The following is a 25,145-nucleotide window of genomic DNA, read 5'->3' as shown; positions in this document are numbered from 1 at the left end:
CTGCGCAGTGAGCGGGTGACGTCACAATCATGTCATCACGCATGCGCTGCAGCTTCGTGGAGCTTCTCAGTCGGAAGTAAAAGGATGGTTGAGTCGGGTAGAGTCGGGGTCGGGCCGGGCTCGGGGCGAAATTGGAGGGGCTCGGGTCTGCTGTGGATCGGTCGGGTTCAGGTCGGATTCTTTTTCCTGCCCTGAGCAGGTCTTTAAGCCACGGTATTTATATGGCGATTCCAGTTCAGTTTCTGGTCAATGGTAACCCCCAGGATGTTGCTAGCGGGGGATTCAGCGATCATAATGCCAAGGGGAGATGGTTAGATTCTCTCTTGTTTGAGATAGTCATTGCCTGTCACTTGTGTGGCATGATTGTTACTTGCCACTCATCAGCCCAAGTCTGGATATTGTCCAGGTCTTGCTGCATTTCTACAGGGACTGCTTCAGTATCTGAGGAGTCACGAATGGTGCTGAACATTGTGCAATCATCAGCGAACATCCCCACTTCTGACCTTATAATGGAAGGAAGGCTATTGACGAAACAGCTGAAGATGGTTGGGCCTAGGACACTACCCTGAGGAACTCTTGCAGTGATGTCTGGAGCTGAGATGATAGACCTGCAACTACCACAACCATCTTCCTTTGCGCTAGGTATGACTCCAACCAGTGGAGAATTTGCCCCCAATTCCCATTTACTCCAGTTTTGCTAGGGCTCCTTGATGCCATACTCTGTCAAATGCTGCCTTGATGTCAAGGGCAGTCACTCTCACCTCTTGAGTTTAGCTGTTTTATCCATGTTTGAACCAAGGTTGTAATGAGGTCAGGTGCTGAGTGATCCTGGCGGAACCAAAAATTAGCGTCACTGAACAGGTTATTGCTAAGTAAGTGCCGCTTAACAGCACTGTCGACGACACTTTCCATCACTTTACTGATCAAGAGTAGACTGATGGAGCGGTAATTGGCTGGGTCGTATTTGTCCTGCTTTTTGTGTACAGGACGTACTTGGGCAATTTTCCACATTGCTGTGTAGATGCCAATGTTGGAGCTGTACTGGAACAGCTTGGCTAGGGGCGTTGCAAGTTCTGGAGCACAGGTCTTAAGTACTATTGCAGGAATGTTGTCAGGGCCCATAGCCTTTGCAGTATCCAGCACCTTCAGTCATTTCTTGATATCATGCGGAGTGAATCGGATTGGCTGAAGTCTGGCATCTATGATGCTGGGGACTTCAGGATGAGGCTGAGATACATCATGCACTCAGCACTTCTGGCTGAAGATTGTTGCAAATGCTTCAGCCTTTTCTTTTGCACTGATGTGCTGGGCTCCCCCATCGTTGAGAATGGGGATATTTGTGGAGCCACCTCCTCCAGTTATTTGTTTAATTGTCCACCACCATTCATGACTGGATGTGGCAGGACTGCAGAGCTTAGCTCTGTCTATTGCATGCTGCTTACGCTACCTGGTACGCAAGTAGTCCTGGGTTGTAGCTTTATCAGGCTGGTGTTGCTCCTGGTATGCCCTCCTGCATTCTTCATTGAACCAGGGTTGATCCCCCTGGCTTGACAGTAATCATTGAGTGGGGTATATGCCAGGCCATGAGGTTACAGATTGTGGTCGAGTACAATTCTGCTGCTGCTCATGGTCTGCAGCGCCTCCAGGATGCCCAGTTTTGCATTGCTAGATCTGTTTGAAAGCTATCCCATTTAGCACTGTGATAGTGATGGAAGGTATCCTCAAATGTGAAGATGGGACTTTGTCTTCACAAGGACTGTGCAGTGGTCACTCCTACCAGTACTGGTCATGGACAGATGCATCTGCAGCAGGCAGATTGGTGAGGTTGAGGTCAAGTATGTTTTTCCCTCTTGTTGGTTCCCTCACCCCTTGACGCAGACCCAGACTAGCAGTTATGTCCTTTAGGACTCGGCCAGCTCGGTCAGTAGTGGTGCTACTGAGCTTCTCTTGGTGATGGACATTGAAATCCCCCACCCAGAGTACATTGTGCGACCTTGCCACCCTCAGTGATTCTTCCAAGTGGTGTTCAACATGGAGGAGTACTGATTCATTAGCTGAGTGGGGGAGTGGGTAGGTGGTAATCAGGAGGTTTCCTTGCCCATGTTTGACCTGATGCCACTAAACTTCATGGGGTCCGGAGTCGATGTTGAGGACTACCACTGTGCTTCCACCTCTGCTGGGTCTGTCCTGCCGATGCGACAGGAAATACCCAGGGATGGTGATGGCGGTATCTGGGACATTGCAAGGTATGATTCATGAGTATGACAATGTCAGGCTGCTGCTTGACTAGTCTGTGGGACATTTCTCCCAACTTTGGCATAAGCCCCCAGATGTTGCAGGGTCGACAGGGCTTGGTTTGCTGTGGTCATTTCCGGTGCCTAGGTCGGTGCTGGGCGGTCCGTCCCATTTCATTCCTCATCGACTTTGTAGTGGTTTGATACAACTGACTGGCTTGCATGGCCATTTCAGAGGTATTTTCAGAGTCAACCACATTGCAGTAGTTGCACATTTTAGAATGGATAAGTATAGTTTGCTTCTAGTTTTAGCCTTTCATGCTAAAAATTAAATAAATTATTCCCCTGGGCTTTCATTATGACTGGTTATCAACAGTATTGATACAGTGAACCAGTCTTGTATGTGCCACCTCTTACGAGTTAGCAGAGTATGTTTTGCAAGGATGAAACAACAGATTGCTCACGAGGTCAAAAGGAGTTGGAGCTCAAGTGTTTTAATATCATGTGAATCTCAGTTACACTACATCATCAATCCACCTAAACAGATAGCTTTACAAAAAAAAATTTAAGACAAATTTCTCAATTTCTGGTGTCGGAAGTAACGAGCAGAGTGTAACCTACAAGACCAAAGACTCAAGCACAATATAAAATCATGCCAAGTTGAAGAAAATTCAAACCAATCATAAAACCTACAATCTGTCATGAAGTTACAAAAATCATATGAGAATTTGGAAAAGCAACAATTTTTTTTTTTAAAGTTTACTGAACCGACCCTCAAATATATTTAGACTCTAGGAAATTTAACTTTATAACACCAAACTTTGGAGAAGTTCACTAAACCATGCCAAAATAAGTGACAAAAAGACAATTTAGTCTTCTCCTGCATGACAATTTGACTAACTGCTGTGTCAAAGACTCTTTCACCAAATGTTGAAGAGCTCATGTTACATAAGTTAATCTAGAGATTGTGCAGAAAGTAGAATGCAGAAGTATTGACAATGAATTGCTGATGTACAAAAACCTGTGCTCCTCAGTCTTAAGTGCTATTTTAGGAACTGATAACTCCAATTTACTGTTTAAAAAAAAATACAGGCATCTCTGATCAGATTGGAATTTCATTTTTGTTTTAAAAAATAACCAGTACTGACCCAAGGAAGGAGGCCAAGTCTTTAAAAGTCTGTACTTTCTACAAAGGTCTCTTGTTACCTAAATTGGTGGGCTCATCTCCAAAGGTGGTGATGCTTTCAAGCAGGGAGGAGATAGGAGTGCATTCTCAACCACAGGACTTTTAGAGCAGGGGAGGAAGGATGGAAAAGAATCACTACCTACCAATAGTTCAGCTCCTAGCATGCCCATAACACCAAACTTCCTCAGTTTTGCTGTATTTTCCTGTATTATGACATTTGCTCTTTATTAATCTTCATATGACCTAAATGGGAGAGTATCAACTACTGCAAGAAAATCTCTATGTTGGAGGAATGGGCCAGTTAATTGCCAGTGTTAGGCAATTAACATGTTAAATATACATACACCCTACAGGGAACAGAATTGAAACCAGTCTTGAAAGTAAAAGATCTGGGTGATATATTGAATCACTCTCCAATGGTCATGGCCAATACCATGAAGCTATAGCCAACGCAAAAACAAAACATACCATATTGTCCATATATAAGGCCTTGCTTAGGCCTTAGTTAAAATACTGTATCCACTTTTGGTCCCCTCATATGAAGGCAGATATTGAGACTTTGGAAAGGGTGCAGAGGAGGGCCACAAGATTGATTTCCAGTTTAAAACACCTTATAGAATTAAAGAACTGTATAGCATGGAAAGAAGCCATTCGGCTCATTGTGTCTGTGCTAGCTCTTAGCTACCCAGATAGCCTCAAACAGTTGAGTCTGTATACTTTAGTGACATGCAGACTCAAGATAATTGGATTGGGGGTTATGAAATAATATAGGGACTAGATTGCATTTATGTGGACCAACTATTTCAACTGGATAGGGTAGGAAGGACCAGGGGTCATACTTACAAGTTATATAAAAGCAAAGCTAAGTTGGATATTCTGTAGTTTCTCTTCTCCCAGAATAGTGGATCCATGGAACAGGTGGCTCACTCTTGCAGTGAATGCTAATTTGCTATATTCCTTCAAGAGAGCGTTGGACCAGTTTCGGTGGGGTCGAAACCAAGTTGTACAAGAGGCAAGTACCCTGTACCCTATAAATCAGGGTAAGTGTGATCTCCTGGACTAATTTCAATCACAAAGGGGGTCAGAGAAGAATCTTGCAGAATTATTTCCTAATTGGCCTGGATTTTTATCTGGCCTTTTACCTCCTGCATAAGATTACATGGCTCCGTATTGGGAGGGAGTGAATGGGAGGGATACAAGTGTATTAGGCTTGACTATACGGGAAAGGTTGGATGGTTTAGTTGGTCTTTTCCAGACCATTTCTTAATATGTTTGTGTTGCATAATGCCAGGCGAATGAACCAATTAGTAGACTGTTCTTAGCCTTGGTAGCATATTTCTGACTGGAGGTTTACCTAGCCACGGAAAAGAAAAATGGGTCACTCTCTTAAGGACAATTTAAAGAAAATGCCCACTTAAGTCCCAAATGCTCAGAAAGCAGCATGGTGACTGAACTATGGCTTATGTAGTATATAGAGGTCTGAATTCCTCTAGAAATTGAAGAAAAGCATCCAAGAGTAAAACTAGAAATGGACAGAGAACTGCAGCCTCAGACTTGTGTATTCAAGTATAATCTGCTACCACTGATCACTTCCTTGTATCCCCTCACCATTCACATGCTTTCCATCTCCCACCATCCTCCTAACCTCTTCCAACCTCACTTCCATTTGGTTCTAATACGAATTAGGAACCATTCGGCCCCTCTAGCCTGCTCCACCATTCAATAAGATCATGCCTGATCTGTTTGGGTCTCGAATTTCACACTACCATCTACCCCTGATACCCCTTGATTCCCTTGCCTAATAAGAATCTATTTACCTCCACCTTAAAAATATTCAATGTTCCTGCCGCCACCACCTTCTGAGGCAGAGAATTCCAAAGTCGCACAACCCTTTGAGAAAAAAATTTCTCCTCATCTCTGTCCTAAAAGGGCGACTCCTAATTTTAAAACAGTGCCTCCTAGTTCTGGACTCACCCACAAGAGGAAACATCCTCACCACATCCACCTTGTCAAGGCTGTTCAGGATCTTATAAACTTCAATCAAGTCTCCCCTCACTCTTCTAAACTCCAGTAAAAACAAGCCCAGTCTGCCCAACCTTTCCTCATAAGACAACCCGCTCATTCCAGGTATCAATCTAGTAAACCTCCTCTGAACCACCTCCAACGCATTCACATCCTTCCTAAAATAAGGAGACCAAAACTGCACACAGTATTCGAGATGTGGTCTCACCAATGCCCTGTATAACAGAAGCATAACATTCTTGCTTTTATTTTCAATTCCTCTTGTAATAAAGGATAGCATTCCATTAGCTTTCTTTATTACCTGCTGTACCTGCATACTAACTTTTTGTGACTCCTGCACTAGAACACCTAGATCCCTCTGCGCCTCGGAATTCTGCAGTCGTTCTCCATTTAAGTAACACTCTGCTTTTTTATTCTTCCTGCCAAAGTGAAGAACTTCACATTTTCCCACATTATACTCCATCTGCCAGATTTTTGCCCACTCACTCAATCTATCTATATTTGTCTGCAAGCTCCTTATGTCCACTTCACAACATACTTTCCTACCAATCTTTGTGTCCTCTACAAATTTAGCTACCATGCCATCGCTCCCCTCATCTAAGTGATTGATATAAATTGTAAAAAGTTGAGGTCCCAGAACAGACCCCTGCGGGACTCCACTCGTCACATCCTGCCAATCAGAATAGGACCCATTTCTGCATACTCTGTTTTCTGCCGGCCAGGCAATTTTCTATTCATGCTAATAAGTTACCCCCTACGCAATAACCTTTTATGTGGCACCTTGTCAAATGTCCTCTGGAAATCCAAATACAGTACGTCAACAGGCTCCCCTTTATCCACGCACAAGTCACTCCTTCAAAGAACTCCAACAAATTGGTTAAACATGATTTCCCTTTCACAAAACCATGCTGACTATTCCCGATTACTTTGAGTTTTTCTAAGTGCCCAGCTGCAACCTCCTTATTGATCGATTCTAACACCTTCCCCATGACAGACGTCAAGCTAACTGGCCTATAGTTACCCGTTTTCTGCCTCCCCCCGACTTCTTGAATATAGAGGGGTTATATTAGTTACTTTCCAAATTGATGGAAATTTTCCAGAATCTAGTGAATTTTGAAAAATTAACACCAACGCGTTTACTACCTCATTATCCACCTCTTTTAAGGCCCTAGGATGAAGTCCATCCGGACCCGGGGACTTGTCAGCCCGCAGCTCCATCAGTTTGCTCAGTACTACTTCCCTGGTGATTGTAATTTCACCAAGTTCCTCTCCCTTCCACCTCCTGATTTACAGCTATTGACGGAATGTTGTTTGTATCCTCGATAGCGAAGACAAGAGCAAAATATTTGTTCATTTCATCCGCCATTTCCATTTTCTGCCATATAAAAATCTGTATGCCTAAGCGTTTAACGTTGCCTTGATAATATTGCCCAACAGAGGGAATAGCAACTGTGTGTGTGCTCTCCCACGCTCCATGCGGAGAAGAAATACCATCCCACTAAAGAGAAGGATAACCACCTGAAACTTCCATCTCCTCCAAAATCATATTTCTAACTCGGTGGAGGGAAGTGGACCTTAATATAACTCTTCCACATGCAGCTACAAACCACCACCATCCCCAAAATGTGCTTGTAAGCCTGTCGACATTTTCCCCACCTGAGACACTCAGCAACTCCTAGTTCTCTCACCCCTCCCCTACCTACTCTAGCCCTCTCCATTTGGCAGCCTGGGCTACTTCCCGCTGAGAGTTTCCCTACGTCTGCACCCATTTCCTCCTCACTCGTCCTCTCCCTCTTTTTTCCCTCCCCTTCTCTCTCTCCCTGTCAGTTCATTACCTCTTGCATGCCAACCCTGCATGACCTGAATACTGCACATGATCTTGACATCCTATGTGTAACATTACAGAAAAATGACTAACATTATATAAAAAACTTACCCCTTTTGCACAAAGTCAACCCGTTTGGTAGGTAGAATCAGAACTATTTCATTCAAAACTTCATCTGCATTCAGCATGGTTGTTGTAGTCACATTATATTGTGCCTATAAAAAAAGTGAACATAATTTTACCACTCAATAAAAGTAATGTGAAGAAGTCGCTACATTACAACTCATTGCAATGGTACTGTTATGGTGCTGATATAAACTTGTACAATAGCAATAACTTAATTGTCCATCCTTTAACCAAGAAAAGTAGAAAGGGCATTTCTAAGGTTGTAATCTATTCTTCTTTAAATGCTACAATTTAGAATTGCACCTTCAAGTGCACACAAGCAAGTAATGGATAGTATTGCTGGATAAAGTAAATATTTAAGATCCTAGATGAGCCCCAAGTAATCCAGCCTATTACAACTGAAAAAGTTCAGGCTGGGTTTATTAGCTCACCTAAAAAATAACATTAGGGAGTGTGCACAATTTGCCTCACTTGTCACTACCTGTTCACATCACCATTCTGAAGACAATTCAATCTTAGTTTGGATGAAACTAGATTAACTTTTCAGGGGGAAAGAGAAAATGTTTTGAAAGCTACAGCCTTCTCAATACTTGGTCATATGCAAGAAATTTTCTATAAATTAGAATTGCAAAATAAAATATACACAAGGAGACATTTCATTGGATTCCATCATAGGGTAAATTGTTAGAATTTAGTGTGCAGTAACACTACTGAAAACAAGGTTTAGTAATCATTTTTATGACATTGTACTTTGCATGTGATAGGAATATATCTGAAGACAGAAATTTCACTGACTCCTAATAGAGCAGAAGTGGGATGGAGGAGTGATGTCAGATCCCAAAATGCCTGCTTCATTCAAAGTTAACATTGTTAACCCCATACAACTGCACTTGTGTTTCCATTGATTGCATTAGTGTACACAATTTGCTTCAAACAATACAATCCAACACTTTGTTTTCCCAACAAATCCCATTGGCAACAATATGCAAGTGTTTTTAAGAGGAATTATCATGAAGAAAACAACTTTTCTAAAGGTTGTGGTTAAAAAAAGTTCCTGTGGAGATTTATACCAGGAAGCATTATGGGCAAGGGAGGTGCTGGAAATGGAGAACAAAGGAGTACAGTGATTGCTGGGCACAGTGGAGAATGCAGACAGAAGCTGCAGATTTGGCCAAGATGCACATGCAAGTGAATCAAGGGCATCAGCGATGACAAAGTCAGAAACAGCATTTTAATATCAGTTGCAGAGGTGGTCATGGACACATGGTTTGATGCAGGAGTTCAATTTAGTGAAGCGCATGGGGGTGTTTCAGCCAGCTAGGAAAATTGCAGTGATGGGGAGGTTGGGGGGGCGGGGTACAGTGCTGGAGAAGTTTTAAACATCCAGAAGTGCCAAGAGTCTAACAAAGGTGCTGGGGAGAGAGAATCCAGAAAGAGGTTCCTAGGGTGGCCAAATCTTTTCAGTCCTTAAGTCATATATTTTCTACAAATTAAAGCTTCAAAATAAAAACACAGAAGGCAACACTTCACATCATTTCAGGATAATTATAATTTGATGTAGTAACACAACTGAAAACAAGTGCTTAAAGGTTTGCAATCATTTTAATTGAGATCCAGGAAGAAGTGGCAGGAAGTGCTATGGAGACTGGGAATGGTGACGAGTTGGAAGCATGGCCAGTGCCAGAATTGGAGTGAAATTTGCGCAGTAGAGAGCTGGATTACAACACAGTGGGATCTAGAACTTTGGAGAATTAAAAGATTTGTGAAAAGTGCCAGGCCAAGTTGAAATAAACATAGAAAATAGGAGCAGGAGTAGGCCATTTGGCCCTTCGAGCCAGCTCCGCCATTCATTATGATCATGGCTGATCATCCAACTCAATAACCGGTTCCCGATTTGCCCCATACCCTTTGATCCCTTTTGCCCCTACAGCTATATCTAACTCCTTCTTGAAAACATACAATGTTTTGGCCTCAACTGCTTTCTGTGGTGGCAAATTCCACAGGCTCACCATTCTCTGGGCAAAGTAGTTTCTCCTTATTTCAGTCCTGAAAGGTTTACCCTGTATCCTTAGACTATGACTCCTGGTTCCTCACTCCCTCTCCATTGGGAACATCCTTCCTGCATCTACCCTGTCAAGTCCTGTTAGGATTTTATAGGTTTCTATGAGATCCCCCCTCACTCTTCTGAACTCCAGCGAATATAATCTTAACCAACTCAATCTCTCCTCATACATCAGTCCTGCCATCCCAGGAATCAGTCTGGGAAACCTTTGCTGCACTCCCTCTATAGCAAGAACATCCTCAGACAAGGAGACCAAAATTGCACACAATATTCCAGGTGTGGCCTCACCAAGGTCCTGTATAATTGCAGCAAGACATCCCTGCTCCTGTACTCGAATCCTCTCGCTATGAAGGCCAACATACCCATTTTCCTCTTTTATCGCCTGTTACACCTGCATGCTTACCTTCAGCGACTGGTGTACGTGAACACCCAGGTCTCGTTGCATATTCCCCTCTCTCAGCTTATAGCCATTAAGATAATAATCTGCCTTCCTGTTTTTGCTACCAAAATGGATAACCTCACATTTATCCACATTATACGGCATCTGCCATGCATTTGCCCACTCACTCAACTTGTCCAAATCACCCTGAAGTCTCTCTGCACCCTCCTCACAACTCACCCTTCCACCCAGTTTTGTCTCATCTGCAAATTTGGAGATATTACATTTAGCTCCCTCATCTAAATCATTAATATATATTGTGAATAGCTGGGGTCCTAGCACTGATCTCTGTGATACCCCACGAGTCACTGCCTGCCATTTGGAAAAAGGCCCATTTATTCCTACTCTGTTTCCCGTCTGCCAACCAATTTTCTATCCATCGCAATACGCTACCCTCAATCCCATGCGCTTTAATTTTACATGCTAATCTCTTATGTGGGACTTTGTCAAAAGCCTTCTGGAAGTCCAAATAAACCACATCCACTGGCATTAGCAGCATGCAACACGGGGAAAGGCATGTGGAGTACAGAAAAGAACAGCATCGGTGGTTAAGGACAACATAGCAGCAATTTGGGGTGGGGAGAGAAGGGAGCGATTCACAAAGTTAGAATTGGAAAAACAGTGGTTAGGCAGTATGGACTACAAATGCTGCAGATTTGACACTTGGGCTATGATTCTTAATAATGAAATGACAGAAAGCAACTGGTAACAACCCTTGATTGGAAACATTCCACCCAACACTCCTTTCCCTTTATGCTATAATCTGAATTTGTATCAGTAATTTTTGAGTGTTAATTGTCGACAAAGCTAAGGGCCTACACAAGGGGGACTCCCATTCCTGACTGATAATCAATGACCCCTGCTGAAAAGAATGTCTATGGATGTTGGGTGAGGACATGTTTGGCCTCTGGTTCAATACCTCTCAGTTGTCCAAAGGCTGGCCAATTCATTCATCTGGCTCACACATGAGTGGTAAGATGGGCAAGACTCTGGAGGCCTGCCATTCAACCATACTTTGGGCTCTTGTCACCGTTTTCAGGAAATGCAGTGAGAGAATTAGACTTTTAAAAAAAAAAGAACAGGGTCTGAAACTATTTTTTTTAGGTTAAGTCCGCAACTGAAGTATACGTTCACATAATAATCTAAAAGAAATTATCTGGATCATCTTCTTCACCAAAGACTTCCATCAAAGCTGACAAATATTCAGCATTTTTTTCTTAGTTTGAGATCCTTATTTCAGCAGATTCCCTAAAAGGGAATGTTTTGAATATCTTTTAAAAAATACACAGATCAGATTTGGAAAATCAGAATTAGATGTGCTGACATTTTCTCCTTTCAGTTTAGAATTCAGGTTCACAAAAGAACCAGATAATATAACCTCATTTAACTCCAGAAAATATGGTGGAGGAATTTTAATCGCTTTCCATATAGAAGTCCAGAGTCTTAAGAGCTGAATGTTATTAACCTGGTAGATCAAAGTTCAGCAAATTCCTTTATTCAACCATTTTTCCAAGGCATAGGACAAAACTTATCTGATTATAGTACATTCGGAAAAAAATTACCTTTTGCTTTACATTCTATACTCAATGTTTTTCAATTCATAGAAACACTGGAAGTTTCACAGCTTTTGAACATAGCACAATGAAAGCTTCTAATCTTACGATGTAAGCTAATCAGGACCTAATTCAAATATTCGATTCAGCACTATATAAAAATTAGAAATTTTGGAAAACCACAGTTTTAGCAACAATAGCCACATCCTTAATAGCAAATAAAAGTTTCCTCACCAACCAGCTCTTTAGCGTTAGGAATTTAACTGTCCATTTTGGCAATTTGCTCCCAAAGTTAATGTGCACAACAGTAGCCTGCTAGTGCCTTTATTGTAGAAAAAAAACAGCTGATGTGAGAAAAATGAATGCTATGTCAAAGGATGGATTAGGAGTGGTGACCAAACGGCTGGTTTAAAAAAATGAGTTTTAAGGAAGGTCTTAAAGGAGGAGAGAGAAGTGGAAAAGCAGACAGGTTCAAGAGAAATTAACATGCATCTGTAAAGTGCCTTTTATGCTCTCAGGTGGATGAGGACGATATGATTGAGGTGAAAGTAAGCAATCTTTGTTAGAGAGGATATGGAATCAGAAGCTCAGCTTGGGGTCAAAAGATATGCCAATGTATATGATGCAACCAGTTTGGTTCAGCCAGAGGCAATGGCCAGAGAGTCAGTGCTTTCGAGCTTGTGGCAGGCCCAAAGACAGCAGCTTCAGTCTTTCCAATGTTTAGCTGGAGAAATTAAAGATCTTCCAAAACTGGATGTCACAGAAGCAGTCTCACTGCAAAAAGGCAGTGGAGAAGTTGAGAGAGGTGATGGAGTAGAGCTAGAGATAGAAACAGATCAATATCTGTGCATGATGTCGCCAAGAAATAAAGGGAATCAAAGAGGGATCCCTCCAAGATGGTGCAGAGGTGGAAAAAGAAACCATGTTTGGCTACAGCTGAATAATATGATTGAGGCAAAGCAGAGGCAGTCCCATGGAGCTGGCAACAGAAGAGACATGGTAGAGGAGGATTTCAAAGGCTGCACACACTCACAAAGCGGAGGCGGAGAAAAAGAAAAGAGAGAGAGAATGATGCTTTACTGCCATAGTCAGAGTATGTTATTCTTGACTTTGGTTGAGGCTGAATACATGTAGCTCAAAATTGCTCTCAAGTATAGGTTGCCAATTAATATTAGCGATAGACAAAGATGAGCAGAAATGATGCTGACTTGAGAGATTTGGCCACAATACAGTACATTCAACATAGTTTATCCTATACTTTAAATATTGCATTTGATTTTTAACTTATGAATTAATCCTATCTAAGCTATAAACTAACCTTGATTCTTCTCGGTCCATCTTTAAAGGGCTTTTTCCGTTTGCTAGGAGTTAGCATTGTGATCATCTTGTCCAAGCCCCGTTCTAAACTTCCAAACATCTTGGCTCCTTTCTTCTTCTGGCTACTTTCACCATTAGCCTGATTTAGATCCATGTCCAATGAACGGGTCCTGTAAGTGGCAACACTTGAAAAGCTTACAACAGAAGCAGCCTCATTCATTCATTACAAAACATGTAAATATTGGAAAAACTACACTTAATAAAATACTCTAGGGGGACTTGCAGTAATATAAACAGGCGTGGAATGATGTTGGCCAATTAAGCTGATTAGGGGCTCTTAAATCTGACCAGGATTAGAGTTAGCTTATGACGGGGCTTGCATATCAACTGTTTTCAAACATGCAGCCGCATAATGAACACTAAATTAGGAGACCTGCATGTCTTTTATTATTGTGTTAAATGATTTGGCGCTAGAAGTCACAGGTACAGTGACTACATTTTCAGGAGCCACAAAGTTAACAAAGGTCCAAGTCAAACAGGATGAGCTACAGGAGGATTTGAATATATTTGGAAAATAGGCAGGCAGGTGGCAAATGAAATTCAAATGAAGAGAAACACAAAGTGTTTTAACGGGGACAAAAAAAAAATCAGAAATGGATTGTAATTTAAATGGAAAGAAAATAATGTGCATGTTAAAGGAAAGCGAGGCGGGAGTCCTGATAGACAATAAATTGAAGTTTTTACAACATTGCTCACAGGAAATGAGTAAAGGAAATTGGAGGTTGAGCTGAAATAATGAGGTAATTCTGTACAAAAAGGATATTGCAGCTGTTGAGGATACAGAAGAGAGCAAGCAGAATGATTGAGGTGATGAAGGGATTGTATTATGAAGAACAATTATATAAATTGGCCATATTCTAACAGGAAAAGGTGATATGATTGCTGTTTTTAAGGATTCTAAAGGGATTAGATAATGTAGAACATGACAAGCTACCTCACATCATCCAGAACAGCGGAACCAGAAATCACAGCCTGCACATGAAGGAGGGTAAATTCAAAACTAATTTGTGGAAATATTAATTCAGTGAGTTGGTGGTCAATCTATGGAACAGACTCACTAGAGAGATGGTGGAAGCAGAATTTTGATTTAAATTAGATAGATTTCTTTCAGAAAATAAAGTTTTGGAATCCAGAACATATGAATAATTTGGGACCACCCTCTTCCAAGGCCAAGAGATCCTTCCTGAGGTGTGATGCCCAGAACTGAACACAGTACAACTCTAAACAGGTTCTTGACAAAAGCTCTGTATATAGCTTCCATCCTTTGGATTTCAGCTCCCTTCAAATAAAGGTCAACATTCCATTAGCCTTTGTAATTATTTCTTGTACCTCTCCACTAGCTTTTAGGGATTTCTATACTTGGACCCCTAAAGATCTCTGATCCACAGTTCCAAGCTTCTTGTTATTTAGAATTTTTTTTGATCTAAATTGTGTCCAAAGCAGATGATCTCACACTTTCCCACATTGAACCCCATCTGCTACCATTTTGCCCACTTACAAAGAACAAAGAACAGTACAGCACAGGAACAGGCCATACGGCCCTCCAAGCCTGCGCCGATCTTGATGCCTGCCTAAACTAAAACCTTCTGCACTTCCGGGGTCCGTATCCCTCTATTCCCATCCTATTCATGTATTTGTCAAGATGCCTCTTAAACGTCTCTATGGTACCTGCTTCCACCTCCTCCCCCGGAAACAAGTTCCAGGCACTCACCACCCTCTGTGTAAAGAACTTGCCTCGCACATCCCCTCTAAACTTTGCCCCTCTCACCTTAAACCTATGCCCCCTAGTAACTGACTCTTCCACCCTGGGAAAAAGCTTCCGACTATCCACTCTGTCCAGGACGCTTACAACTTTGTAAACCTCTATCATGTCGCCCCTCCACCTCCGTCGTTCCAGTGAAAACAATCCGAGTTTATCCAACCTCTCCTCATAGCTAATGCCCTCCAGACCAGGCAACATTCTGGTAAACCTCTTCTCTCCGAAGCCTCCACATCCTTCTGGTAGTGTGGCGACCAGAATTGCACGCAATATTCTAAGTGTGGCCTAACTAAAGTTCTGTACAGCTGCAGCATGCCCCGACCGATGAAGGCAAGCATGCCGTATGCCTTCTTGACTACCTTATCCACCTACGTTGCCACTTTCAGTGACCTGTGGACCTGTACGCCCAGATCTCTCTGCCTGTCAATACTCCTAAGGGTTCTGCCATTTTCTGTATACTTCCCGCCTGCATTAGACCTTCCAAAATGCATTACCTCACATTTGTCCGAATTAAACTCTATCTGCCATTTCTCTGCCCAAGTCTCCAACCGATCTATATCCTGCTGTATCCTCTGACAACCCTCATCACTGTCCGCAACTCCACCAACCTTTGTGTTGTCCGCAAACTTACTAATCAGACCAGCTACATTTTCCTCTAAATCATTTATATATACTACAAACAGCAAAGGTCCCAGCACTGATCCCTGCAGAACACCACTAGTCACATCCCTCCATTCAGAAAAGCACCCTTCCACTGCTACCCTCTGTCTTCTATGACAGAGCCAGTTCTGTATCCATCTTGCCAGCTCCCCTCTGATAACATCCACTGCCCTTCCTTCATCAATCATCTTTGTCACTTCCTCAAAAAACTCAAATCAAATTAGTGAGACACGACCTCCCCTTCACAAAACCATGCTGCCTCTCGCTAATAAGTCCATTTGTTTCCAAATGGGAGTAAATCCTGTCCCGAAGAATCCTCTCTAATAATTTCCCTACCACTGACGTAAGGCTCACCGGCCTGTAATCTCCTGGATTATCCTTGCTACCCTTCTTAAACAAAGGAACAACATTGGCTATTCTCCAGTCCTCTGGGGCCTCACCTGTAGCCAATGAGGATGCAAAGATTTCTGTCAAGGCCCCAGCAATTTCTTCCCTTGCCTCCCTCAGTATTCTGGGGTAGATCCCATCAGGCCCTGGGGACCTATCTACCTTAACGCTTTGCAAGACACTCAACACCTCCTCCTTTTTGATAATGAGATGACTGAGACTATCTGCACTCCCTTCCCTATGCTCATCATCCACCAAGTCCTTCTCCTTGGTAAATACTGATGCAAAGTACTCATTTAGTACCTCGCCCATTTCCTCTGGCTCCACACAAATTCCCTTCTCTGTCCTTGAGTGGGCCAACCCTTTCCCTGGTTACCCTCTTGCTCAATCTTTTAATGGCTTAATCAATCAATATCCTTTTGCAATTTTCCACTCCCATCTACATTATTTACTCTACCATCTAACATAGTGTCATCAGCAAATTTAGATACACGTTTCTCTATTTCTTCATTCAAGTCATTTATAAATATAGCGAAAAGCTGAAGCTTCAGTACTGATCCCTGGGCGACACCACTCATCACATCCTGCCAATTTGAGTACATACCCATTATCCCTAGTCTCTGTCTTCTACCTCCTAATCAATTTCCTACCCATGTCAATAGGTTGCCTTCAATTCCATGTGCTCTCATTTCTGTTTGTGATCATCTAAACTGCTCTTGCAACATACAACCTAATGGCCCCAGCCCACTGTACTGATTAGATCAGATGTGACCAGCATACACTACGAACAAAGTCCTTTTGTGATTTACCTCTAGACATGAGAGATTGGTGCAACAGGCAGCATATAATCCATGCTTATTGATGCCAGAAGGGGATAGTTGAGCGAAGAAAACTGCAACCCAGACACAGTCACAAAACTGTTCATGAATGCACAGCTAATTCCAAGCTTTTTTAATAAAGAGCAATCATTTCACTTCCAGTTCAGATGATGACTTCTATTTTTTGGTCCAAGTTTTACGGCTCCCGGCGACTCCAGGGCGGCCAGGTCGGAAGCGGCCGAGAGAACCGATTCCGCTCCGCGCCACCCGCATCACACACGGGGCTGCCAATTACCGGCCCCTCGCCATATTCGGCACCCGACAGGGTACGCGTGGCCGGCTGCAGCAGTGGATTTGGGGCGGGACCAATGTCAGCCCTTTAAAAAGACAGACAGCAGTACAACAGAGCAGATACTCAGGGGAATACAGCGGATGAGGAGTTGTCAGTGTAACTGCCAAAGTGACCAGCTGACTAGAAAGTGAAGAAGTGAAGGAAGACTGACAGTGCCCAGGGGCAGGAAAGGGGCAAACATTTACAGAAGAAATCCAGAGTGATGGAGGGGAGAAGGTTCACCACAGCCCTCAGACTTTCAGAGGAATCTCTGCAGGTCCTTCTCCAGGCGGTGGAGGCGAGGCATGACATATTATTCAACACCAATGGCCAAAGAAGGCCCGCAAAAGTGACCAAGAGGGCCTGGCTGGAGGTCGCCGAGGAGGTCAGCAGCCAGTGTGCGGTACAGAGGACATGGCTCCAGTGCTGCAAGCAGCTCAATGACCTGCTTCGCTTTGCCCGGGTAAGGGGTACTCCTCATTAATCTCATTGTGAATGTGTCAGGGAAGGGTCAGTCTGTCCTAACAATGCAAGGTGGAAACCAGCAATGAGCAGTCCTTGCCTGCTACATTGTATTGGGACGCAGGATGGGCAGGTCTGGGATGCATGGTGATCCAATCGTGTTCAATTTGGGCACTGCATTGCAGTCGCGCTGAAATGCAACAAACCCAATGGGTGAGGGTGTGAGATACCAAATCATATGTCTAAACTAGGTGTGCTTGTTTAAATAGGAGAAGAGGGCTCACAATGCCAGAGAGGGGTCCCGGACCGGTGGTGGCCAAGGCAATCAGGCATACGTGAAGTATGGAGGAAGATGCCTTGACGCTGGCAGGGGAGGATGGAGCACCGTCGCAGATGGCAAGGTTGGTGGCCTTGGCCGTCAGAGTGAGTGATCCATAATGTGGTGGGAGGGTGTAAGGGGTTGGGGTGGGGGGGAGGGGGTAGCAGTTGGGGGGGTGATTGTCTCATGCACTGAAGTGTGATAATAAAAGTTGATTCACACAAATGAGTGCAAACTGCAGCAAGGGACATGTGCTGCAATCTGTGGTGCTGATCAAACTGATTAATCTGATATTCCCTGCAGGTGAAACAAATCAGCGGCCAGGAGGGGTCTCGGGGGCTCACCAGTCCTCCTCTGAGGATGAGGAGATCGCCTCAGGAGGGCGCACCGTCACATCCTCGCATCTCATCAAGCGCCAGCGCAGAGACTTCCACCACGGTTGGGATTACGGTCTCCGCAGAAACAATGTCACTTACAGGTGTTAGCACAGCACAGGTGCCGGACCAGCCACCAGAGGCAGAACCAGCCGATGCCTCACACACTCAGAGGAGTGTGGAAGGCCAGGCCAGTGTAGAACCGCAAGCTGATGACGCGCCTCTGAGAACATCCATTCGGCAGGAGATGTTGCAGGTTCAACATGCGGTGCATGAACATCTGGCGGAGTTGCCAGAGACCCTGCAAGCCATAGCACATACTCTGGAAACTTCCATCCAGGGCATGTCAGCTGCAAACGCTCAGTCATTCGTCCATCTGGCATCCTCCGTTGACAGATTGGCGGCTGCAGTGGAGGGACCAGCACTGGAAGCCATCCATGATCTCACAGGAAGTGTAGCCTCCCTGGACCAGGCCAACAGGGCACAAACCCAGATGCGCATGTGGCAGGTCGAAGCTGCTCATCCCTTGGAGGTCAGCTTTGAGGACCAGTTGAGCCTCAGGAGGGCGCAGGGGCAGCAGCTGATAGCACATGGGACCTCCTCTCAGAGTGTTCCTGATGCATCATGCAGCACCTTGCTCCCTCCGCTAGTGACATGTTAACCGCAAACTCCCAGGGTGCTCCTGATATTTCTCATGAGCACCCCGATATGCCATGGGCTGCAAGGACGCAAGCAGGCAGAGGACATCCACCAAAGTCATTAAGAGCAGGGCGGCAGCCGGATCAGCCATCGGCCTCTGGCGAGTCTGGTGGCGAGGGATTGTCCACACGCAAGAGCACCCACAAACGTTTTAAGAAATCACAGTAACATCACATCTGGTTCACCGGGTCACCTTCTGATTATTTATTTCAATTGCATATTACATCACTGTAAATAAATTTGTGGTTTGAACATTTAACTTTGCAGATATCATCCATGAGGTAGCATTAGACATCGTTGCACTGCTCAAGCGGTTATATATGAGATGTCACACACTCGGGTTGGATTCATCGTGACGTGATGTTGTTTTTAATCTGATCATCTCTTCCCTTGGATTTGTGTGTCTTTCCCCTCTCGCAATCCCACAATGGCTCAGTGCATGCACAATGTGAAATCTTTGCATGGAGCAAACCTCTGAAGAGGAACGCCTGCCTATTAGGGCATCCTGGGTCTCTCTTGCTCTTAATTTCGGAGGACATTCTGCTTCTCTACCATGCCAACGTGTGGGTGTTGCCCATCGTCGTCCTCAGCAACTCCATCTTCATCTGATGACTCCTCATGGTTACCTTGAAGCTCCTCAATGCTGTCTCCCCTTTCCATCGCCAGTTTATGCAAGGCGCAGCAAACAATAATCCTGGATGTCTATGCTGGCGTGTAATGCAGTGATCCACCTGAGCAGTCCAGACACCTAAATCTCATCCTGAGCAGGCCAATCGTTTGTTTGATTGTCACTCTTGTGGTCGCATGGCTCTCATTGAAGTGTTCCTCAGCATGACCCCTTGGGATTCTCACGGGTGTCATCAGCCATGTCTTCAAAAGATAACCCTTGTTGCCAAGTATCCAACTTTCTAGTCTGTCCGGGGGACTAAAAAGAGCAGGCACCTGAGAGTTTCTGAGAATGTATGCATCGTGGCAACTCCCTGGGTACCGTGCACAAACCTGCATGATTCTCTTGCGATGATCGCATACAAGCTGAACGTTCAATGACTGAAAGCCTTTTCGGTTGATGAATGCCCCTGAATGACCTGGTGATCTAATTGCCACATGCGTACAGTCTATCATGCCCTGAACCATTGGAAACCCAGCTATTACGCTGAATCCTCTTGCTTGTTCAGCCTGGCTGGTGTTGTCTATTTTGAAACTAATGAAATTGTTAGCACGTCTGAATGGTGCATCAGTCACAACCTTTATGCAGTGGTGCACAGCTGCTTGGGAGATTCTGCACAGGTCTGCCGTAGAAGCTTGGAAAGAGCCACAAGCATAAAAGTTAAGGGCGACAGTTACCTTTAGAGCAACCGGCATTGGATGGCCACCGAGGCAGTTTGAGGCTACATCCACTCCACCATCTCACAAAGAAATGTCACGGTTTCTTATAATAGATGCAGCCTTCTTCTGCACTGGTGTTCCAACAGGTGCAGGTAGCTCAGACGCGGTCTGTATACCTTGCCTGTTGGGTAGGCGCGTCTCCTGACGTGTTCGCTCTCGCCCGACTCTGCCATCTGCTCTTCCTCCCACATAACGGTGAGCCACTTGACCAGCTGCTTACGCATGCCCATGTCCGGCTGCCCCTGATTGGGGCATGGTCCTCCTTCTCTGAAGTGCTGCCTCCAGAATGCACAATTCCCATCGTTGGACTGGTTACTAGATTCAATGATTAAATCTCTTAAGCTTCAGCTGTCAGGACAAGCACACACAACCCCCTTCCTTCCACTCACTGACTCAGTACTGATAAGTCCCGAGCTGCAGTGAGTCAGACTCAGTTGGAGCCCTCTGCACAAGCTACAAATATCAACATTTATATGACACACGAAAACTCTCACAGATAAGCAACACCAAAAACTTTACCTCTAACACCCTCACTGATTGCCTGCCTTCCGCCCTTTTAAAGCTGCCGGGTTCCCGACATGACCAGTGACCATTTACGGCTGTAAAATCAAACCGCCACATAAATTTCCAGTCACTTGGCTTCTCGATTGCTTTAAGTGCCTTGAAATTACTTTAGGTCGGCTTGTGAGCGGCGACTCGATTGCGCCAGACTTCCTGGACTGTAAAATGGCATCTGTGTGCGATGACGCCGAGGCCCCGACCCAACGTCATCAGACGTCATTTTAGCACCCGGACGCCTCCGAACTGATCTGATTAAGGTAGGTAAAATTCCGGTCTTTGCAGTTGCCATTTGACAGTGATTGGAGAACAGCTCAAGACTCCAATTTCAATCTAAGCTTAACTTGAATTTGTTGACCCATTGTAAAAGTTTCCTGTCCTGAGCACAAGTCTGGATGAGTCTCTCGTTGCTAGAACAGGCAGGTACACATCACTCACGCTGACTGAGGTTGATAAGAATTCGAAATCTTCTGCTCTAGGTTTGAAACCCTCAAATTGCAGCTAATAATCAATGTCTTACCAGGAATTGTATTTATTTTAGTATCATGGTGTTCATATTTACAGAACCTATTAACCATCTGACACCTCCTACAAATTCCACAGCATCAGAATCAGATGTCCCAAAGATTTCCCCGTCAGAAATCAATGATCTACCCAATCACCTAGTGTCTAGACACAGACTATTTAGAGCCCTTCATTTGGAGCATTCAGTGGGTGCGCAAACAAACTTTCAGATAAAGTGAGAAGGACATAAGCATGACAAAGACTAGGGTAATAGATTACAGAAATGCAGAGTTTGAGGGGCTGACAAAAGAACTTGGGAAAATAAAATGGGTAACAATATTGGCAAACAATGATGTAAAATAGCAATGGGAAACTGTGGGTAACAGAATGGATAAGAGTAATGCAGTAGATGCAATTCATCTAGATTTCTAAAAGCTTTTGATAAGCTAGCACATAATTGACTAACGAATAAAGACAGAGCATGCAAAGTCAGTGGACAAGTAGCGGAATGGATAGCTGGCTGGCTGAAAGCTGGCAAGGGGAGAGTAGAGGAGCAGAGTGGCCAAAGGTGAAAGTGGGGTCCCACAATGATCAGTGCTGGGATTACTGTTGTTTACAATTATATTAACAATTTAGACTTTGGAATCAAAAACACAATTTCTAAATTTGCAGTTGACACCAAATTGGGGGGAATAGTTAACACTGAGGAGGACTGCAATAATTACAAGAAGACATTAATAAATTTGCAGAATGGGTATATAAGTGGTAAATTAATTTCAACATAGATAAGTGAAGTATTACATTTTGATAAGAAAAATAAGGTGGTCACATATTACTTAAAAAATAAGAATCCTAATGGGGTAGAGGAGCAAAGAGATCTGGGAGTACAAATACAAAGATCACTAAAAGCTGCAGTGTAGGTCTTTAATGCTATAACAAAAGCAAATAGAGCACTAGGGTTCATTTCCAGAGGGATAAAATTGAAAAGTAGAAAAGTTTTTTTTTTATAAGAGATACAGCACTGAAACAGGCCCTTCGGCCCACCAAGTCTGTGCGACCATCAACCACCCATTTATACTAATCCTACACTAATTCCATATTCCTACCACATCCCCAACTGTCCCTATATTTCCCTACCACCTACCTATATATACTAGGGGCAATTTATAATGGCCAATTTACCTATCAACCTCCAAGTCTTTGGCATGTGGGAGGAAACCAGAGCACCCGAAGGAAACCCACGCAGACACAGGGAGAACTTGCAAACTCCACACAGGCAGTACCCAGAATTGAACCTGGGTCGCTGGAGCTGTGAGGCTGCGGTGCTAACCACTGCGCCACTGTGCCGCCCTGGTTATGCTAAACTTGTATCGAACCTGGGTTTAGACCATACTTGGAATACTGCATACAGTTCTGGTCACTATATTATTAAAAAAATGTAGAGGCATTGGACAAGGTGCAAAAAAAAAATAGAAATGATACTAGAACTGTTAGGTTATACTCATTAGGGAAGGTTGGGTTTCTTTCCTTTTGAAAAGAGAAGGCCGAGGGGTAACACAATACATGTCTTTAAAACTGAAGGGTTTTGACAGAGTAGACACAAAGAACGTGTTTTCACTTGTGGGGAAGAACAAAACCGGGGGTCATCGATATAACGTAGTTACCAAGAAATCAAATAGAGAATTTAAAAGAAACTTCTTTATCCAGACAGTGGCGAGAACACGGAACTTGCAACCACAGGGAATAATTGAGGTGAATAGAACTGATGCATTTAAGGGGAAAGCTGGACAAGCATATGCGGGAGAAAAGAACAGAAAGCAATACTGATGAGAGTTAGATGAGGTAGGATGGAAGGAGGTGAGAGTGGAGAATAAATGCCAGTATGGATTGTTTGGGCCAAATGGCTTGTTTCTGTGTTGTATATTCTATAAACATATATGAATCAGAACTGGACCTCAAATGAGAGAAAAGTGAAAAAAGGTAAACTTTCTGATGTACATTCTTTTCATCACACTTCAGGCATGTCTGTATGGAAAGCCGTATAGTTCTCACACCAGATTGGGTCAATCATCATTCATAGCACCATTCTGCTGTTTCAAAGACAAGCAAGATGCTTTGAATGCACAAAAGAACCAGTGGCTGAAGCAAACTAAAAGGGTTTTCTGAAATAAAAACAAGAAATGCTGGAAATACTCAGCAGGTCTGGCAGCATCTGTGGAGAGAGAAGCAGAGTTAACGTTTCAGGTCAGTGATCCTTCTTCAGAACTAGCAAATATTAAAAATGTAAAAGGTTATAAGCAAGTAAAGCGGGGGTGAGGCAAGAGATGACAAGGGAGAAGGTGTAAATAGGACAAGATCACAGAATAGCTGACCAGAAGGTCGTGGAGCAAACAATATGTTAATGGTGTGTTGAAAGACAAAGCATTAGTACAGATAGGGTGTTAATGGACTGAAAATTGAACAGCCGCAAGTACAAACATGAGTGGGTAAGAAAACTGAACTAAGATGAAATAAAATAAAACAAAAAAATATATAAAAAAGGAAGAAGAAAAAAAAATAACTAAAAATAAAACCAAAATAAAATAAACACATAAAAAATAAAAAATATCTAAAAATAAAAAGGGGGGCCCCGTCATTCTCTGAAATGATTGAACTCAATGTTCAGTCCGGCAGGCTGTAGTGTGCCTAATCGGTAAATGAGATGCTGTTCCTCGAGCTTGCGTTGATGTTCACTGGAACACTGCAGCAATCCTAGGACAGAGATGTGAGCATGAGAGCAGGGGTGAGTGTTGAAATGGCAAGCAACCGGAAGCTCGGGGTCCTGCTTGTGGACTGAGCGGAGGTGTTCCGCAAAGCGGTCACCCAGTCTGCGTTTGGTCTCCCCAATGTAGAGGAGACTACATTGTGAGCAGCGAATACAGTATACTACATTGAAAAAAGTACAAGTAAATTGCTGCTTCACCTGAAAGGAGTGTTTGGAGCCTTGGATAGTGAGGAGAGAGGAGGTAAATGGGCAGGTATTACACCTCCTGTGACTGCAGGGGAAGGTGCCATGGGAAGCGGACGAGCTGTTGGGGGTAATGGAGGAGTGGACCAGGGTGTCACGGAGGGAACGATCCCTTTGGAATGCTGACAGGGGAAGATGTGTTTGGTAGTGGCATCACGCTGGAGGTGGCGGAAATGGCGGATGATGATCCTTTGGATATGGAGGCTGATGGAGTGGAAAGTGAGGACAAGGGGAACCCTGTCGCGGTTCTGGGAGGGAGGGGAAGGGGTGAGGGTAGAGGTGAGGGAAATGCGCCGGACACGGTTGGAGAACCTGTTGACCACAGTGGGGGGGAATCCTCGGTTGAGGAAAAAGACATATCAGAAGTGCTGTCATGGAAGGTAGCATCATCAGAGCGGTTGCGTCGGAGACGGAGAAACTGGGAGAATGGAATGGAGTTCTCACAGGAGGCAGGGTGTAAAGAAGTGTCGTCAAGGTAGCTGTGGGAGTCAGTGGGCTTATAATGGATATTAATATCCATTATATCACCAGAGATGGAGATAGAGAAGTCGAGGAAGGGACAGGAAGTGTCGGAGATGGACCATGTAAAAGGTGAGAGAAGGGTGGAAATTAGAATTTTGCTTTTATAGAAGGGTTTTCTGTTTGTTATCTTGCTTTACTATGAAACTTATGTAGTTTTCAGGGAAAGTCTAAGCAGTCTTGAGATTGTAGGCAGCAAGGGCTTCCCCAATAGAGTAATCAAAATACAGAAACCAAAAATATTTAGAGTATAGGTAAAGAAATACAAAAATATAACAGATATCTCATTTCACATTATGGGCTGAATTTTGTTGAGCTCCCGACATCAGGCTCTGTAGTGGGGGGTGGTGGGGGTAGGTGGGGAAGGCGAGGCCTTGGCACTTTATGCAGTTGCAGGGGTGGTGGGGGGAGGTCAACTTGACAATTTAAGTGTTTTGTGGGGGTGGTGGATGGGGAGAAATGGGTCAGACATTTATTTTCAGCGCAGGGGACATGGGGTTCAAATATGCAATGTCTGTGCAGGTCTGGCAACCCTTAA

At 43.9% G+C, this 25,145-nt stretch overlaps 1 protein-coding gene across 3 annotated transcripts in view; it reads right to left on the bottom strand.

The window, feature by feature from the left end:
* melk (maternal embryonic leucine zipper kinase) overlaps window positions 1-25,145 on the bottom strand; it is a 138,609-nt gene that overhangs the window by 5,106 nt on the left and 108,358 nt on the right. For all 3 annotated transcript variants that reach the window (XM_068030308.1, XM_068030310.1, XM_068030309.1), the window contains 2 exons: window positions 12,766-12,934; window positions 7,379-7,482 (listed from right to left, as the gene is read on the bottom strand). In XM_068030308.1, the coding sequence (XP_067886409.1) occupies window positions 7,379-7,482; window positions 12,766-12,934 (273 nt within the window). The remainder of the gene's footprint in view (window positions 1-7,378; window positions 7,483-12,765; window positions 12,935-25,145) is intronic.

This window comes from Heterodontus francisci, chromosome 4, assembly GCF_036365525.1.
Source record: "Heterodontus francisci isolate sHetFra1 chromosome 4, sHetFra1.hap1, whole genome shotgun sequence".
In the NCBI taxonomy this organism is placed as follows: Eukaryota; Metazoa; Chordata; class Chondrichthyes; order Heterodontiformes; family Heterodontidae; genus Heterodontus; species Heterodontus francisci.
This window is presented reverse-complemented; position numbering and strand designations above follow the sequence as displayed.